Source organism: Gorilla gorilla, chromosome 16, assembly GCF_029281585.2.
Source record: "Gorilla gorilla gorilla isolate KB3781 chromosome 16, NHGRI_mGorGor1-v2.1_pri, whole genome shotgun sequence".
Taxonomy (NCBI): Eukaryota; Metazoa; Chordata; class Mammalia; order Primates; family Hominidae; genus Gorilla; species Gorilla gorilla.
The window spans coordinates 64,375,407-64,394,124 of NC_073240.2; the positions used below are offsets into that span (position 1 = coordinate 64,375,407).

The 18,718-nt window shown below is 42.8% G+C and overlaps 1 protein-coding gene across 4 annotated transcripts in view; it reads right to left on the minus strand.

Moving 5' to 3' along the window:
• Nucleotides 1-622: 622 nt before the first annotated feature.
• The window catches only part of HERC1 (HECT and RLD domain containing E3 ubiquitin protein ligase family member 1), a 289,708-nt gene continuing 271,612 nt past the window's right edge, over nucleotides 623-18,718 (minus strand). For all 4 annotated transcript variants that reach the window (XM_055362535.2, XM_031002448.2, XM_055362534.2 and 1 more), the window contains 8 exons: nucleotides 18,004-18,173; nucleotides 16,181-16,350; nucleotides 15,745-15,910; nucleotides 14,835-14,911; nucleotides 8,438-8,690; nucleotides 7,772-7,924; nucleotides 4,249-4,554; nucleotides 623-1,271 (listed from right to left, as the gene is read on the minus strand). In XM_055362535.2, the coding sequence (XP_055218510.1) occupies nucleotides 1,086-1,271; nucleotides 4,249-4,554; nucleotides 7,772-7,924; nucleotides 8,438-8,690; nucleotides 14,835-14,911; nucleotides 15,745-15,910; nucleotides 16,181-16,350; nucleotides 18,004-18,173 (1,481 nt within the window). In that variant the 3' untranslated portion in view covers nucleotides 623-1,085. The remainder of the gene's footprint in view (nucleotides 1,272-4,248; nucleotides 4,555-7,771; nucleotides 7,925-8,437; nucleotides 8,691-14,834; nucleotides 14,912-15,744; nucleotides 15,911-16,180; nucleotides 16,351-18,003; nucleotides 18,174-18,718) is intronic.

Sequence of the window (18,718 nt, forward strand, 5' to 3'; positions counted from 1 at the left end):
ACCTCTGCACAATTCTATCATTCAAGGATATGAAAGCCACTCATCAGTTCTCATGCTAATTCACACATTCACTCACTCATTCACTCATTGATACATGCTAAGTGCCTGCTAGCAGTAGCTGGCCTTTCTGAAACACCTTCCACTTGGCTGCCCTCCCCACTGAGACATGTTGTAAACTGCCCTGTTCTTTAATTCCATCACGTGCTCATTTTGTCTTTGTAGGTTCTTCATAGGAAGGGCCAGATGGCATTACTGTGGTCCTCTTCCTCCTTGTCTGGTAGAGTCGCCCTCCACATTAGGTAGCTGGGGCTGTCCAGAGAAGGACGGGTGGTACTGAGAGGGGCGGAGCAGCTGAGGGAACAAAGTCAGAGAGACCCAGGATGACAGAAGAACAATGGAAAATAGGGGCTTCCAACCCAGAGGGGTCTCCTAGAACCACACGGTTCCCTGATACGTTATTTCCAAGTGAAGCCCACCCTCAATGTAAAGAAATGTTTCTGAATGGGTCAAAAAGCCATCAGAGCAAGACCAGCCTGGAAGCTCATTCTGTTCTGGGCTAATGTCTGCCTCGATGGTAACCCCTAGTCAGAAGCTCCGCAGGAAGCAATACCAAGAGCCACGCTCCAATTCCTGAATCTGCTTTATTTCTCTGCATAAGGAACCCTGAACAGGCAATTCAAATTAAAACAAAATAAATATATGAATATTCATGTAAAACTGTCCTTTCTAATGAACAATTATACACAATGTACAATTTCATGTTCACTGGGTGGATTTACAAAAATGTACCATTCCCAACTAAAAATGCACCAAAATGGTTTCATGCAAACTTATCAAAAGTGACCAAAAATATGGAGGGAAAAACCTGACTGAGAGCACTTCGTTTTTGTTGTTTTTGTACAATCACAGAAAAATAAAAACATCTAATTTCTTTGTTACATTTAGAGTAACTAAATGTGGCCATTGTTTATAATGTTGGTTTATGTTCCTATAACATCTATGTAGTTACCATAAAAGTATATCAACATCAAATCAGAAGTGAGCATTATTGAGGGAGAGAAGGGAGGGTGAGAGCACCCGCACGGTCAGTAGTCAGTGTCGGAGCCCTCGGCGTTGTCCACGTTTCTCGAGAGCATGTAGTTGTCCATGTCGATTGAGCGGCAGTTGTTGATGGCATAGCGCAGGCGCTCGGCCATGACCAGCTGGCTGGAGTACGGGGGCAGCCTCAGCTGGAAGAAGCAGGTCTGTGAGGTAGGCAGACTGTCGTAAGGCTGTGGAGAGAGACCCAGAGCCGTGACTGGGGACATCAGAGTGCCATAAGGGGGAGTGGGGCTGCCCATGACCTCTCCCTGCCTTCAAGATGGAATTAACATGGCCACATGGTTAAGTCAAGTGGACACAGAGACTGGGCCAGATAGAATGAGCTGAGGCCCCACTGCCCCGTGGCCCTCAAGGCTCTGGGTGAAGATGTTCCTTCTTGTCCTCACCTCCTCCAGTGCCTGTGTGTGTAGTGAGGAGAAGCTCTGACTGGCAGGATTGCTTGAGAGAATACACTACGCACAGCGCCTGGCACAGGATGAGAGTGTAGTAAGAGGGCACCTGTCCTTCGTACCCATCCACCAAGAGGGTGCAGACTGGAAGCCAGCTGCAGGGATGCCCCCACAGAGCAGGTAGAATGGAAAGAATGACTGTGAGGTGCAGCTGGCCATGGGAGCCTCTTTGCCCCCTCTCCTCTCCCTGTCCTCATGTGCATTCTGCCTCCTTTGCAGGCGCCATGGCTGCCTCGCACAGCTCACATAAGGAAGGGGCAGTCAATTAAACTCCAGTCCATCCATTTAACTGATGGTGATGCATCATTTAAAATGATAATTATGATGACTGGCAGCAAAACAGAAAGGTGTTCAGGATACATGAAGAGGTTAAAGGCAGAAAAAATTCTAGATACATCATATAAAAATTTGTACAATTGAGGCAAAGACTATGAGGAATTTCACAAAGGTAAAAATAGCTACTACTGGAGAGACAGGATTATATATGTTCCCTATCCCTCCTTGCAAACACAACTATTTTCTAAACAATTTGTAATAATAGTAATGGCATTATAGTGTTTTTATAAATTTTTAAAACGTTTGCTTAGAAAAAAAAAAGAACCTGTCTTCTCTCACTCAACATCCTCTTGAAATCAGCCCTCCTCCCCAGAGCCCACACCTAGGTGAGCCACATGTCCTGCTATGGGAGGTGGATGGCCCAGCAGCCCAAATGCACCAGAGCCAGTGATGACACAGCTCAACACAGAAAAACTGAAAGCAGCAAGGAAGGGAGGTGCCGCTAGGTGGCTCTGATGACCTAAATGTGAGTACTGTAGAAATGATCTAAAAGCCACAGAGGAACCGACCACGGTAGTCAGTTACTGAAGCTGACAACCCTGAGACCGGAGATTAGTGGTGGATTAACTCCTAGAACGGCAGGAGTAGCCCAGGACAGATATAAGGCAAGGGTTGTTTCCAGAGCTGAGTAGAAATGAGCCATTTCCTCCTTCCTACTTCTCTCTGAAGCAACAAAACAGATTTACAACTTATAGTTCTTGGCAAGTCATGCAGAAAATTTATGGAAAGCCTCTTTTATAATCCTTCCTGCACGTGGCTTCTCCAGCAAGCCTAGCCCAGGAGCAGAGCAGCAGCCTGCAGCCTCAGGAGGCAGCATGGGGAGGAATAGCTTTGGCTACACCAGAAAGCCAGACACTTAAACTGGCAGGAAGGGCCTGTGTGTGAAAAGGCCCCACTTCCCTTACTGTTTTCTGAACAAACATCATGGGCCCTGCTCAGAGAACTGCCCAGCTCATGTGGGAGAGGGGGCTTGTGAAGAGTGGGGATGGAGACAGAGGGAGGAGAGGCACTCCTAACTGAATGCAGTAAGTTCTGGGTTTGAGGGCTGTACCCAGTGTTCAGGAGGTGGAGAGAAGGAGTCTGGCTAGGTCTGCCTTCAGTAATGGTAGGGGCACTCCTGGAAAGCATCTAGGAGGGGTTCCTGGAGGAGATGACTGGCATTGGGCTTATAGGATGAGTAAGTGCTTGCCAGAGATAGAAGGAAAGGGGTGTGAAGAAGGACTTACTAAAGCAGAGGGAACAGGTTACATAAAAGCACAGAATTTTAAAAGCAGCCTGGTCTACTGGGGAGAAAGGCAAGCAGCCCATTATGACCAGAATATGAGAAGTATCAAGACGTCACATCAGAAAGTGGGGCAGAGGCCAGACTGTGGAAGTGTTTAAGGCAGCTAAGGTCATTGGCATTTATTTTGGAGTCAACAAAGGGGGTCTCTGAAAGGTCTAAAAGGAGGAGAGTGACATGGTCAGACAGGTGCTTAAGAAAGACGACTCTGGCAGCAGTGTGCTTTTCAGACTCTAAGCCCTCTTATTCCTAAGCCATCTGTCAAAATCACAACTGGGCTGGGGCTCTGCAGCTGGGGCCTTTCATCAGATGGCAGAGATGCAGCCCTGCCTGCTCCACAAGGCACACCACACAAGTGGGCACACAGGTTATCGCTGCTCCCCACATCTTTGGGTTCCTTCTGGGGCACACCCACCAGTTAATGGTTAATATTTTCATGGAAAAAAACAAGGCCATGCCTCAGCACAGGAAGAGGCAGTATGATGATCCTTCTGCCAAGGTCAGCTTTAACTCAGGAAGATGCTGGAAGATTTAGGGAAGGTTGTTGGTTGTAGTAGGCTCTCTTCATCCACTTAGGACTCTTCCCACTGAAGCTAAATGATACTTCTAAACAAATTTTACTGCTTGATTTTTTTCATTAATCTGGAAATTCTAAGTATTAAGCATGAATCGGCAGGCCTACTTGAGGGTCATAGTTTGTTTTCCCCAACATAAAAGCAACAAGGTGCAGAGGGCCAGGCGTGTTGGCTCACGCCTGTAATCCCAGCACTTTGGGAGGCCAACGTGACCAGATCACCTGAGGTCAGTAGTTCAAGACCAGCCTGGCCAACATGGTGAATCCCCGTCTCTACCAAAATATACAAAAAAATTAGCCAGGCGTGGTGGCACGCACCTGTAGTCCCAGCTACTGGGGAGGCTGAGGCAGGAGAACTGCTTGAAGCTAGGAAGCGGAGGTTGCAGTAAGCTAAAATCATGCCACTGCACTCCAGCCTGGGCCACAAAGTGAGACCCTGTCTCAACAAAAACAACAATGAAGCAATAAGGCAGACATTACAAAGGAAAAAAGAATAGCTTACTTACCCTATCAACCTTCATGATTTGAAATCTCTGAGAAATGTCAGCAGTGTTGGCTGGTAGTCGAGATCTTCCTGACACAAACCTCATGAAAAGCACCCGCTCCTCATTGGAGAACTCTTCCAGCGTGTGCCAGAACCACTGCACCAGCTGATGCTGCTCATCCACCTCACGGTACCGCACCACTTTCTTCAAGACTTCCACAGAGATCTCGGGCATCCCACACACCATCTGCTCCAGCTGTTTTGCTGTGAGGAGGGACAGCAGCGGCACAGGAACAATCCAGGACATCCCTTCTCGGACTGCAGCCACCTGCTCCCGGGAGAGGTTGCTCATTCAATGAGAGTGCGTGAACCTGGCACCCGCCAAGGGCCCTGTGGGGCTAGGCGCCTCCTGCTGCCTGCTCATCCGCTCCCCAGACCCTCTACTTGTTTCTCAGACCGCCAGGCATGAGAGTCAGTCAAAAAGGCCCACCCTCCCTGCCTCTCAATCCTTGTTAGAGCATCTCCCTGCTGTGGGATTCTTATACTCCTGGTTCCAGTTCAAGTCCAATTTAGGAGCCTGCCTTCCCTCTACCACAAAATCTCAGCCCACTGGGGCCTTCCCTGATGCCAGCCCCACTCACTCATATTCCTAATAATATGTGCCCATGTGCTGTCAAACTATGCATGTGTGGACACTTCATCTCATAAAGGTAAGAAGCTTTGGGGGCACTCATCTAACTGTCTACTGTTTTTTAAATTTATATTTGTCTTTTGAAAATAATTATATCCTTTTTGTAAAAATTATTTGTGCTCATCATAAAAAAAATCTGAAAAGTACAAAGAAGAAAGTAAAAATGGGAAGTCCTTCTTTAGGAAGGCAATAGAAGAGGCAATGAATTTAGTGAAGAGACTTGGGTTCTAACTCCCAGCTCTGCCAATTATTAACTCTCTTAATTTTTCCGTCTGAAAAAAGCAGATATTGCTGCTCTCATGTGGCTCTGATGAGAACTGTATATGAGTAACTACGTGAAATTCTGTGTGACTGGGTAATTCCACCCTGCTCTGTTCTCTTAGCATCATAGTGCTGGGCACAGGCAAGTTGGGGAGTGCCAAGTGGGGTGCAACCAGGGGCTGCCTTGACAGCTTGTTTAGAAAAATGTCTCCTCCAAGATTATACAGTAGTGCATACCCTACACACAGACTCACCACTGTTCAAGGTTTGTGTCATAAATACTTCTTTGCTCTTGGCCAACTCAAAACCATCTACCACCATTTAAAAAGTCTAAGAATCTGAATAGGGACCATACCTTAAGGAAGTGAGTAACTATGTGAGGTGATAGATATGTTAATTTGCTTCACTATAATAACCTTTTTACTATCTATATGCATATCCTATATTATCGTGTTGTACACCTTAAATATACATAATAAAATTTATTATATATAAAAAAAAAACTGGGCCAAGTACAATGGTTTGCCCTGTCATCCCAGCTACTTGGAAGGCTAAGGCAGGAGATCCCTTGAGCCCAACAGTTCAAAGCTGCAGTGAGTGCCACTGCACTCCAGCCTGGGTGACAGAGCAAGACCCTCTCTTAAAAAATAAAATAATAAAAAACTGGCACTAAGGTTGTCCCATAAGGATCAGAGATTGGCAGTAAAGGCAGTCTCTTCTGATAGTAAAGGTCAATACCCCACCAAAGTCTGCCAAATGAAAACAAAAACGAACAAACAAGCTGTTATGCTTGGTGGAACACAAAACAAAAGCTGTCTGGAAAAAAAATTAGGCTGAGGTACGGGGCTGGCTGCTTGGAGATGGCAGGGGGACAACTGAGGACAGTTATGGGATAAACACTCAGTTCTAAGAGATGAAGAGGAACCAAAGACCAATTCATATATAAAGAAAGAGGAGGAAGGGCTTGTTACTGAGAACAGAACAAAGCCAGGGCAGAGCAGAGCACAGCTGTGGAAAGGGAGTGTCCATCCAACCCTCAGAAGAAGGGTCATCAGAAGAGCCTGGACACCATCTTGGAGCCTGGTTTGGGGTCTTGGCTCTGCTGTGGGCACTCAGTGCTTTCTTCTGTGAAACGGAGCTGGCAATCCTTACCTCACAGAGTAACTATGGGAAAAATGGCACCCAAGAGTGCCTGGCACCATGGCTGGCGTGCAGGAGGTTATCAATACATTTCTAGTCAGTTATTTATTCTCTGAGGATTAAAAATATTCATGAACTGGAGACAAACACTAATCCCTGGCTGTGTAAATAGCATCACTGACAAGACCCAACTTCACTAGGCTAAAGATATCATTTTTCTGATGGGACTTGGCCCAAAGTCTAAGAAGGAGCTGGGAGTGAGGGGTATGGAGTATGTATACTTCAAATCACTAAACTTCTATAGCTTCACAGCCTGAGTCCAGCTCTTGAGAAGACGCCAACATATTCTGCAAATAAAGTATTACTGAAATGCTATTAATGACTGTATTATCAAAAGAACCATTTTTGGACACCATATTTATGACCACATGAGTGGTCACTCATTCACACTCCCATTATTTATTAAATGCTTACTTACCTGTCAGCACAGAACAAGGTAACTCAAATGAAATAGAAAATGCATTCTTCATTCAATTTCTTGCAAGTTGAGGAAACAAGACCTAAATTCTGGGGCCTAATTCTTAGACCATAACATAGAAGTATGTGATATATCTTGAGGAACTTCAAAGTAAGGAAAAAGATCACAGGTTGGTGACCTGGAGCTAAGCTTGTGTGTGCAGGAGATGCCCTCTTAGCTGAGGCTTAAAGAACAGCAGCAAGACAGGGAAACGGAAATCCATGTGAGGTCATAAGACCAGCATTTGAAGGTTCATTTACGTGGGCCCTGACTAACCCAACTAGAGTGGGGACGCTGAGCTGGGAAGCAGTAAGACATGAGGACAAACAGGACTAAGGAGGAGTAAGGAGGAGTAAAAAGGCAAGGTCTGAATGCCAGATGAAAACAGTCTCAATCCAACCAAAGACCAATTCAGAACCGATTTAAGGCATTGGGTATGGAGAAAAAGGCCTGAGAAGTCTCTGAGTAGGGTTTGGAATATAAATACAAATGAATCACCATGTGCGGTGGCTCACGCCTGTAATCCCAACACTTTGGGAAGCTGAGGCAGGTGGATCACTTGAGGCCAGGAGTTCAAGACCAGCCTGGCTAACATGGCAAAACCCTGTCTCTACCAAAAAATAAAAAGATTAGCTAGGCGTGGTGACACATGCCTGTAGTCCCAGCTACTGGGGAGGCTGAGGCCAGAGAATCACTTGAACCCAGGAGGCAGAGGCTGCAGTGAGCTGAGATTGCACCACTGCACTCCAGCCTAGGCGACAGAGTGAGGTGCTGTCTCAAAAATAAATAAGTAAATTAAAATAAATAAATTCATACATACATACAGAGGAATTAACACAGTAAATACATATTAGCAGATTTTGGCATACCCAGTCAGCTCTCATTTGGAGAGAAACCCAAGCATTCATGTGTACCTCCCGAGATGTTTCATCTCACCTGTCTGTCCATCTCATGAAGTCGATATTCAATGGCCCTCTCCACATATTCCTTCCTGTTGGAAAATGTGAGTGGGATACTATTTCCACCAGGGATTATAGGAACCATTTTGCCATCAGCACTCTGGCCAACAAAAGAATCAAGAGGAATCATCTAGGAACAGAAGAAAAAAGAATTTTTATTACATGGTAGAAATGACAGCAAAAAGTATTTTACATACAAATACGGCATAGCAATAACAAACTCACAATTTTTAAGGATAAAAACAAGGAACACAAAACACGTAGGACTGATCAGGCTACTTGATCAGCAGGAATGTGATGACTCAACCCGCTGTAGTTAAAAATGGGACAAAATCTCTCTGTTCACAAACCAAGCCTGTTGAACTCTCGTGACCCCAGGCCTCCCCTTCTACCTTGGTTCTTCACTCTAACAGGCAGAAAAAAATTAAGGGGGAAGGAGCAGCTAAGTGCAGGAGCCCGCTCTATCTACTAGAAGCTGTTTAAACTGCTGCGGTTGAGCTGCTAAGGGCAGCAATGGCATAGATATGGCATTGTTCAGCCAGACAGCAAGTGGAAGACTGTATCTCAATTTTACACAGAAAAATTCTAGTCTGTGCATATAGGACGTCAACACCAGTAGAAACATAGACTGGCCAGGATTTACCTCATGGAAACTCTCCTCGGTAATCCCACTGTCTTCAATGTGAAGAATGCTGTTGAGAGTCTGCACGTAGAGCAGATCCACCTCCTCCAGGTCCTCTAGGGTGAGTGGGACACAGCACAGCTGCTTCCACACCAGAGGGGCCAAGTGGAGGTCCAGAGGCTTCTTTGTGCGAATGGCAACCCCCATTAAAATTCCTAAAAACTTAAACTGCATTAAGTGTTCATCGAGGCAGGCAGAAGGGTTAAAAAGGAACCTGTAAAATTAAAGGGAATATTTCAAACAGCATTTTCCTTATTTCTATTAGAAATAAGTTAGCAACAACAGCTATAGCGTTAGTCTATACCTGTACTGTTCAATATGGCATCCATTAGCCACATAAGGCTAAAGTAATTAAATAAAACTAAAAATTCAGTTCTTCGGCTTCCCTAATCACATGTTGAGTTCTCAAAAGCCACATGTGGACCGTAGTTATTGTTTCACACAGCACATGGACTATATTCTGAACTATTTTTAGAAGAACTATGTAAGGATCTTAAGCTACCTGCTCCAGAATGCCTTGTTTTCTAAAATCATTGTCTTTTTTTTTATTATTATTATACTTTAAGTTTTAGGGTACATGTGCACAACGTGCAGGTTTGTTACATATGTATATATGTGCCATGTTGGTGTGCTGCACCCATTAACTCTTCATTTAACATTAGGTATATCTCCTAATGCTATCCCTCCCCCGTCCCCTCACCCCACAACAGGCCCCAGTGTGTGATGTTCCCCTTCCTGTGTCCATGTGTTCTCATTGTTCAATTCCCACCTATGAGTGAGAACATGCGGTGTTTGGTTTTTTGTCCTTGCGATAGTTTGCTGAGAATGATGGTTTCCAGCTTCATTCATGTCCCTACAAAGGACATGAACTCATCATTTTTTATGGCTGCATAGTTTTCCATGGTGTATATGTGCCACATTTTCTTAATCCAGTCTATCATTGTTGGACATTTGGGTTGGTTCCAAGTCTTTCCTATTATGAATAGTGCCGCAATAAACATACGTGTGCATGTGTCCTTATAGCAGAATGTTTTATAATCCTTTGGGTATATACCCAGTAATGGGATGGCTGGGTCAAATGGTATTTCTAGTTCTAGATCCCTGAGGAATCGCCACACTAACTTCCACAATGGTTGAACTAGTTTACAGTCCCACCAACAGTGTAAAAGTGTTCCTATTTCTCCACATCCTCTCCAGCACCTGTTGTTTCCTGACTTCTTAATGATCGCCATTCTAATTGGTGTGAGATGGTATTTCATTGTGGTTTTGATTTGCATTTCTCTGATGGCCAGTGATGATGAGCATTTTTTCATGTGTCTTTTGGCTGCATAAATGTCTTCTTTTGAGAAGTGTCTGTTCATGTCCTTCGCCCACTTTTTGATGGGGTTGTTTGTTTTTTTCTTATAAATTTGTTTGAGTTCATTGTAGATTCTGGATATTAGCCCTTTGTCAGATGAGTAGGTTGCAAAAATTTTCTCCCATTCTGTGGGTTGCCTGTTCACTCTGATGGTAGTTTCTTTTGCTGTGCAGAAGCTCTTTAGTTTAATTAGATCCCATTTGTCAATTTTGGCTTTTGTTGCCATTGCTTTTGGTGTTTTAGACATGAAGTCCTTGCCCATGCCTATGTCCTCAATGGTATTGCCTAGGCTTTCTTCTAGGGTTTTTATGGTTTTAGGTCTAACATTTAAGTCTTTAATCCATCTTGAATTAATTTTTGTATAAGGTGTAAGGAAGGGATCCAGTTTCAGCTTTCTACATATGGCTAGCCAGGTTTCCCAGCACCATTTATTAAATAGGGAATCCTTTCCCCATTTGTTTCTGTCAGGTTTGTCAAAGATCAGATAGTTGTAGATATGCGGCATTATTTCTGAGGGCTCTGTTCTGTTCCATTGGTCTATATCTCTGTTTTGGTACCAGTACCATGCTGTTTTGGTTACTGTAGCCTTGGAGTATAGTTTGAAGTCAGGTAGCGTTATGCCTCCAGCTTTGTTCTTTTGGCTTAGGATTGACTTGGCGATGCGGGCTCTTTTTTGGTTCCATATGAACTTTAAAGTAGTTTTTTCCATTCTGTGAAGAAAGTCATTGGTAGCTTGATGGGGATGGCACTGAATCTACAAATTACCTTGGGCAGTATGGCCATTTTCACGATATTGATTCTTCCTACACATGAGCATGGAATGTTCTTCCATTTATTTCTATCCTCTTTTATTTCCTTGAGCAGTGGTTTGTAGTTCTCCTTGAAGAGGTCCTTCACGTCCCTTGTAAGTTGGATTCCTATTTTATTCTCTTTGAAGCAACTGTGAATGGAAGTTCACTCATGATTTGGCTCTCTGTTTGTCTGTTATTGGTGTATAAGAATGCTTGTGATTTTTGCACATTGATTTTGTATCCTGAGACTTTGCTGAAGTTGCCTATCAGCTTAAGGAGATTTTGGGCTGAGACAATGGGGTTTTCTAGATATACAATCATGTCATCTGCAAACAGGGACAATTTGACTTCCTCTTTTCCTAAATGAATGCCCATTATTTCCTTCTCCTGCCTGATTGCCCTGGCCAGAACTTCCAACACTATGTTGAATAGGAGTGCTGAGAGAGGGCATCCCTCTCTTGTGCCAGTTTTCAAAGGGGAATGCTTCCAGTTTTTGTCCATTCAGTATGATATTGGCTGTGGGTTTGTCATAGATAGCTCTTATTATTTTGAGATATGTCCCATCAACACCTAATTTATTGAGAGTTTTTAGCATGAAGGGCTGTTGAATTTTGTCAAAGGCCTTTTCTGCATCTATTGAGATAATCATGTGGTCTTTATCTTTGGTTCTGTTTACATGCTGGATTATGTTTATTGATTTTCATATGTTGAACCAGCCTTGCATCCCAGGGATGAAGCCCACTTGATCATGGTGGATAAGCTTTTTGATGTGTTGCTGGATTCGGTTTGCCAGTATTTTATTGAGGATTTTTGCATCAATGTTCATCAAGGATATTGGTCCAAAATTCTCTTTTTTTGTTGTGTCTCTGCCAGGCTTTGGTTTCAGGATGATGCTGGCCTCCTAAAATGAGTTAGGGAGGATTCCCTCCTTTTCTATTGATTGGAATAGTTTCAGAAGGAATGGTACCAGCTCCTCCTTGTACCTCTGGTAGAAGTTGGCTGTGAATCCGTCTGGTCCTGGACTTTTTTTGGTTGGTAAGCTATTAATTATTGCCTCAATTTCAGAGCCTGTTATTGGTCTATTCAGAGATTCAACTTCTTCCTGGTTTAGTCTTGGGAGAGTGTATGTGTCGAGGAATTTATCCATTTCTTCTAGATTTTCTAGTTTATTTGCATAGAGGTGTTTATAGTATTCTCTGATGGTAGTTTGTATTTCTGTGGGATGGCTGGTGATATCCCCTTTGTCATTTTTTATTGCGTCTATTTGATTCTTCTCTCTTTTCTTCTTTATTAGTCTTGCTAGCAGTCTATCAATTTTGTTGATCTTTTCAAAAAACCAGCTCCTGGATTCACTGATTTTTTGAAGGGTTTTTTGTGTCTCTATCTCCTTCAGTTCTGCTCTGATCTTAGTTATTTCTTGGCTTCTGCTAGCTTTTGAATGTGTTTGCTCTTGCTTCTCTAGTTCTTTTTATTGTGATGTTAGGGTGTCAATTTTAGACCTTTCCTGCTTTCTCTTGTGGGCATTTAGTGCTATAAATTTCCCTCTACACACTGCTTTGAATGTGTCCCAGAGATTCTGGTATGTTGTGTCTTTGTTCTCGTTGGTTTCAAAGAACATCTTCATTTCTGCCTTCATTTCATTATGTACCCAGTAGTCATTCAGGAGCAGGTTGTTCAGTTTCCATGTAGTTGAGCGGTTTTGAGTGAGTTTCTTAATCCTGAGTTCTAGTTTGATTGCACTGTGGTCTGAGAGACAGTTTGTTATAATTTCTGTTCTTTTACATTTGCTGAGGAGTGCTTTACTTCCAACTATGTGGTCAATTTTGGAATAGGTGTGGTGTGGTGCTGAAAAGAATGTATATTCTGTTGATTTGGGGGCGGAGAGTTCTGTAGATGTCTATTAGGTCTGCTTGGTGCAGAGCTGAGTTCAATTCCTGGATATCCTTGTTAACTTTCTGTCTCATTGATCTGTCTAATGTTGACAGTGGGGTGTTAAAGTCTCCCATTATTATTGTGTGGGAGTCTAAGTCTCTTTGTAGGTCACTAAGGACTTGGTTTATGAATCTGGGTGCTCCTGTATTGGGTGCATATATATTTAGGATAGTTAGTTCTTCTTGTTGAATTGATCCCTTTACCATTATGTAATGGCCTTCTTTGTCTCTTTTGATCTTTGTTGGTTTAAAGTCTGTTTTATCAGAGACTAGGATTGCAACCCCTGCCTTTTTTTGTTTTCCATTTGCTTGGTAGATCTTCCTCCATCCCTTTATTTTGAGCCTATATGTGTCTCTGCATGTGAGATGGGTTTCCTGAATACAGCACACTGATGGGTCTTGACTCTTTATCCAATTTGCCAGTCTGTGCCTTTTAATTGGAGCATTTAGCCCATTTACATTTAAGGTTAGTATTGTTATGTGTGAATTTGATCCTGTCATTATGATATTAGCTGGTTATTTTGCTCGTTAGTTGATGCAGTTTCTTCCTAGCCTCGATGGTCTTTACAATTTGGCATGTTTTTGCAGTGGCTGGTACCAGTTGTTCCTTTCCATGTTTAGTGCTTCCTTCAGGAGCTCTTTTAGGGCAGGCCTGGTGGTGACAAAATCTCTCAGCATTTGCTTGTCTGTAAAGTATTTTATTTCTCCTTCACTTATGAAGCTTAGTTTGGCTGGATATGAAATTCTGGGTTGAAAATTCTTTTCTTTAAGAATGTTGAATATTGGCCCCCACTCTCTTCTGGCTTGTCGAGTTTCTGCTGAGAGATCTGCTGTTAGTCTGATGCGCTTCCCTTTGTGGGTAACCCGACCTTTCTCTCTGGCTGCTCTTAACATTTTTTCCTTCATTTCAACTTTGGTGAATCTGACAGTTATGTGTCTTGGAGTTGCTCTTCTCGAGGAGTATCTTTGTGGCGTTCTCTGTATTTCCTGAATTTGAATACTGGCCTGCCTTGCTAGACTGGGGACGTTCTCCTGGATAATATCCTGCAGAGTGTTTTCCAACTTGGTTCCATTCTCCCCGTCACTTTCAGGTACACCAATCAGATGCAGATTTGGTCTTTTCACATAGTCCCACATTTCTTGGAGGCTTTGTTCGTTTCTTTTTATTCTTTTTTCTCTAAACTTCTCTTCTCGCTTCATTTCATTCATTTGATCTTCCATCACTGATACCCTTTCTTCCAGTTGATCGAATCGGTTACTGAGGCTTGTGCATTTATCACGTAGTTCTCGTGCCACGGTTTTCAGCTCCATCAGGTCCTTTAAGGACTTCTCTGCATTGGTTATTCTAGTTAGCCATTCGTCTAATTTTTTTTCAAGGTTTTTAACTTCTTTGCCATGGGTTCGAACTTCCTCCTTTAGCTCAGAGTAGTTTGATCGTCTGAAGCCTTCTTCTCTCAACTCGTCAAAGTCATTCTCCGTCCAGCTTTGTTCCGTTGCTGGTGAGGAGCTGCGTAATCATTCTGTTTTTAATTTACAAGTCCATGAAACAGGACCCAAAATTCAAAATTTTGCAAATATAAAGATAGTATGTAATTGCAAATACTAAATTTTGTGACTTGCTAGCATAATAACACTTTTAAATAAATTTTGGTGCAGAAAATTCATTATGGGGAGGCCATGTGGGCCTTCAGAAACATAAATCAGGTTTCATGATTAAGTCTGAGCTTCCTCTCCCCTCTATATTATCATTGATTTGGTCTCAATAAATACCAAGTCTTGATGCAAGTGCCTGTTTCCTTTTTTTTTTTTTGAGATGTGGTCTCACTCTGTTGCCCAGGCTGGAGTACAGTGGCGTGATCTCGGCTCACTGCAGCCTCCGCCTCCTGGGTTCAAATCAAGTGATTCTCCTGCATCAGCCTCCCAAGTAGCTGGGATTACAGGCATGTGCCACCATGCCCGGCTAATTTTTGCATTTTTAGTAGAGATGGGGTTTCACCATGTTGGCCAGGCTGGTCTTAAACTCCTGATATCAGGTGATTCACCCGCCTCAGCCTCCCAAAGTGCTGGAATTACAGGCGTAAGCCACCATGCCTGGCCTGTTTCCTCATCTTTGACAAGAGGATAACAACAATATTTACTCCTTAGGGTTACAATGAGGACTGAAGGGGATAATAGGTGTAAAGCGCTTAAAACAGGACCTGGTACATAGTAAGCACTCAATAAATGTGAGCTATTATTATTATTTTAGACATATAATGAACACTTGCTGACTGCCATACCTGTCCCTATTGTAACCCACTTCTGCGGTGGCATTGGGAGAGGGTATAAGAAGGTCAACAATACCAGTTTCAAGTTCCTGCAGAAGAAAGAAAAAAATTTTTTGAGAAATGACAATCAAATGCATGAAGAGAACAAACCAATTACAAGATCATACTGAAAAGAGAATATTTTGAGGAATTTATAATGCCATGTGACAACCAACAATTTCATACTTTATTTTTGTGGTTTCAATTTAAAATGAAATTAGGAAATCCCCCATATGGAAAGCATTCATGTATGAAGAACCAAAAGGAATGAGAAAGTCAATCCAGGGCAGGAGTAGTGGTGGCTGTGAAAAGAGTGTAGTAATGTTCAAATAGAATCAATAATGATAGCCAACCATTATTTTAGTCACAGGGTTTACTGGAAAAATCCTGATACTAGGCAATGCTGGAAAGGACAGAGCTGATCTGGAAGCAAAGCTGCCAATGCAGATATTAAAATTAGAACTGGTCTAATTTTAAGACCAGTTCGTAACTTTATTTTTCTAATTCCCCTGGAATCTGGCAGTTCTACTTTGTTCTAAAAGCACCAGAATAAATCAGAGCACGTGGGTGCTCCTGGATTTGTCTGTTACATAAATGTACATATATGCCATTGTTATTCTGCCAATATTATAACACAACAGATGGTGAGTCATTGGTAGATGCCTAAGAACTGATATTTATGTAGTAAGGTATCTTGACAAAGCGTTTCAAAAGCTGTTGCTCTAATTTACCTACGTATCACTAACAGCATCACTTTATATGAGGCTCACAAATGCAACCTTGCTACATTTATAAAAACATGCCTGGCAGAGTGATCACTGGAAACAGCAAAATGGCCACTAGCAGACTAGATAACTCAGCAGGGGACACTGCAGGAATATACCTGGCACATCTCTGTGATGGTGTCATCAAACACTCCTCCAGCATCATCAGCCCCTTCTCCAACCAGCTTAACCTTCCACGCTCGGGAAGGCAGGCGGAGGTCTGAAGCATTCAGCTTAACTACTTGTCTCGCTATTTGGACAAAAATGGGCTTACACTTCCGTCCTCTTTAAAAGAAAGGGAGAAAGCAATGAAATACAACTCTTACCAATTTCCCCAAAATCACATGATATCTTCCCATCAGTGAATGAAAAAGCTAGTTTAACAGGCAAGCACTGTGCTAGGCCCACTGTAACCACACCAGGTACTAATGTAAGTACTATTACTATCTTTTACCCTGCCTTAGAAGTGAGGAAACCAAGACTCACAGAAATTAGTAATAACATCCATCTGAAAAAATCACAGCTCATTAGTCAAACACACATACATATGCTAACCTGGTTGATATCCTCTTTACAGTTATCTGAGGTCCATAGTTTTTGCCTTGAACCATGGTTTTTCCTATGGAGCGCACCATTGGCAGAGTGTAGACTCTTGGGGCTAACAAAGGCCGAAGTTGTCCCTGTACAATGCCCCAAGTTCCAGCATTATAATGGGATGTGCTGTTCTGTAACAGAAGGTACGGTTATCAGAAATGGTATAATCTAGGCTTAAAACAAATAACAATTTTCACTTGTAGAACATACATTATTTTGGCTGGGCGCAATGGCTCATGCCTGTAGTCCCAGCACTTTGGGAGGCTGTGGTGGGCGGATCGCTTGAGCCCAGGAGTTCAAGACTAGCCTGGGTAACATGGCAAAACCCATCTCTACAAAAACACAAAAATTAGCTGGGCATGGTGGCATGTGCCTGTACTCCCAGTTACTCAGGAGGCTGAGGTGGGTGGATCACCTGAGTCCAAGGAGGTTGAGGCTGCAGTGAGCTGAGATAATGCTACTGCACTCCAGCCTGGGCACAGAGTGAGACCCTGTCTCAATATTATTTTAAAAATTGAAAAAAGAACATACATTATTTTAAAAATGCACTTTAAGAGCATAAACTCAGGATTAGGAACTATTAGTGACCTTTAAATTTTTTTTCTGATAAAATATATAATTACCATTTTTAAAAACCTTAGAAAATACAGAGAAGGATAAACACATGTATGCACAAATTAAGTAATTCCAAATCCTACCATATAGAGATGCCCCATTAATAATTTCACCTATTTCCTTCCAGTTCTCTTCTGTGTATGCACACATAACATTTTTCACAGTTAATATCATTCTGAGCTGCCTTTCTCAGTTAACTTTACATTATAAACATTTCTCCCACTAATTACAGTTTGCTAACACTCTGTTTAGTGCTGCACAGGACTCTGCTGCCTTTCTATTTCTAGCAGTGATCTGTCAAATCTCACGCGCGCGCACACACACACGCACGCACACACAATAGCTAGCCACTTTGTTACTGGACTAGTCCATAAAGATAGACAAATCAGCAAAATTTACTTTATTTCCCCGACCTCCCTTTCCCCAAGACCCAGAATGCTAATTTGTAAGAAGAGAAAAAAGTATCTGAAATTTCTCAGATTAATTTATGTAACAACCCTGACTGTGGTTCCAATAGCTTTGTGTGCTTACATTTTAAAATCATATTTTAGACTTTGTAGAAATGGCTGGTAGAAGTGGCTGGTAGACTTTGTAGAAGTGGCTGGGAGCGGTGGCTCACACCTGTATTCTCAGTACTTTGGGAGGTGGAGGTGGGGGGGATCATTTGAGGTCAGGAGTTCGAGACCAGCCTGACTAACGTGGTGAAACCCCATCTTTACTAAAAATACAAAAATTAGCCAGGCATGGTGGCCCAGGCCTGTAATCTCAGCTACTCAGGAGGCTGAGGCAGGAGAATTGCTTGAACCCAAGAGGCAGAGGTTGCAGTGAGCTGAGATTGCGCCACTGCACTCCAGCCTGGGCGACAGAGTGAGACTCCGTCTCAAAAAAAAAAAAAAAAAGAAATGGTAGGTGTAGTATGCGTAGCCATTCATACTTGATTTCTGGATAAACCAAAACACAGAAGGAAGACCACTCTGTCCAGCAGCATCATGACCAACCTCTAGACTGTCCCTAACACAGCAATAAAATGGGAATAGAAGTGTTATCTTATTAGCCATGAAAGAATTTTCCAAAGGCAGAGGGAAAGGCCCTGGGGCCTGGCGAGCATGTCATGGGCACTGCTTACCAAGCCAGTCTGTGCCTGGCTGCTTACCACGCCAGTCTGTTACCTGGTTGTTGGGGCTAAGGTTCAGCAGTCTCCAGGATGAGTACATGAGGTCGGAGAAGTGGTAGAGCAGCCGGAGCCTGGCCCGCACCGTGTGAATGCTGACTTCTCTCAGCGCCCCATACTGGGGGGGCACTGTGTCAGGCAGGCCCAGCTGCAGAGGTACTGACACACCTGTCCAGAAAGCAAATGGGCACTTATGAAGGAAACAGCATTGCTTTCACTTTTCACATTTTGAAAAATTTCAAGCATACAGAGAAGTTGAGATAATTACACAATGGGCACCCATTCAAACCTCTATCCATCGATTCATCTTAGTTTGGTGTGTGCATTTGTGTTGGTTTTTAAAATGTCTTTATCGGGGGCGGAGAAAAAAATAAAATAAAATAAAATGTCTTCATTATTATGGAAATGAAACCTGGTATTTTCTCTTTTTGTTTCCCATTTTATTTAACAATAGAACTTAGGCAGTTCTTTCACAAAAATAAATAAGTAAATAAAGCCAAATTTTTCCTTTCATATTTAATAATTGTCATGTTCATAATACCACAAATGTGGGCAAGGACTAAGTAGGCAGTTCTGGAAAATGGAAATGGGAAACTTAGCAGAGCCAACTCCATATTCACTAGGGATCTGACAGCAAGTATTCATGACAGAAACATACAGGTGCATGATTCATGACGCTTTTACTACAAGAATAAGAGTTCTGTAAGAAGCAA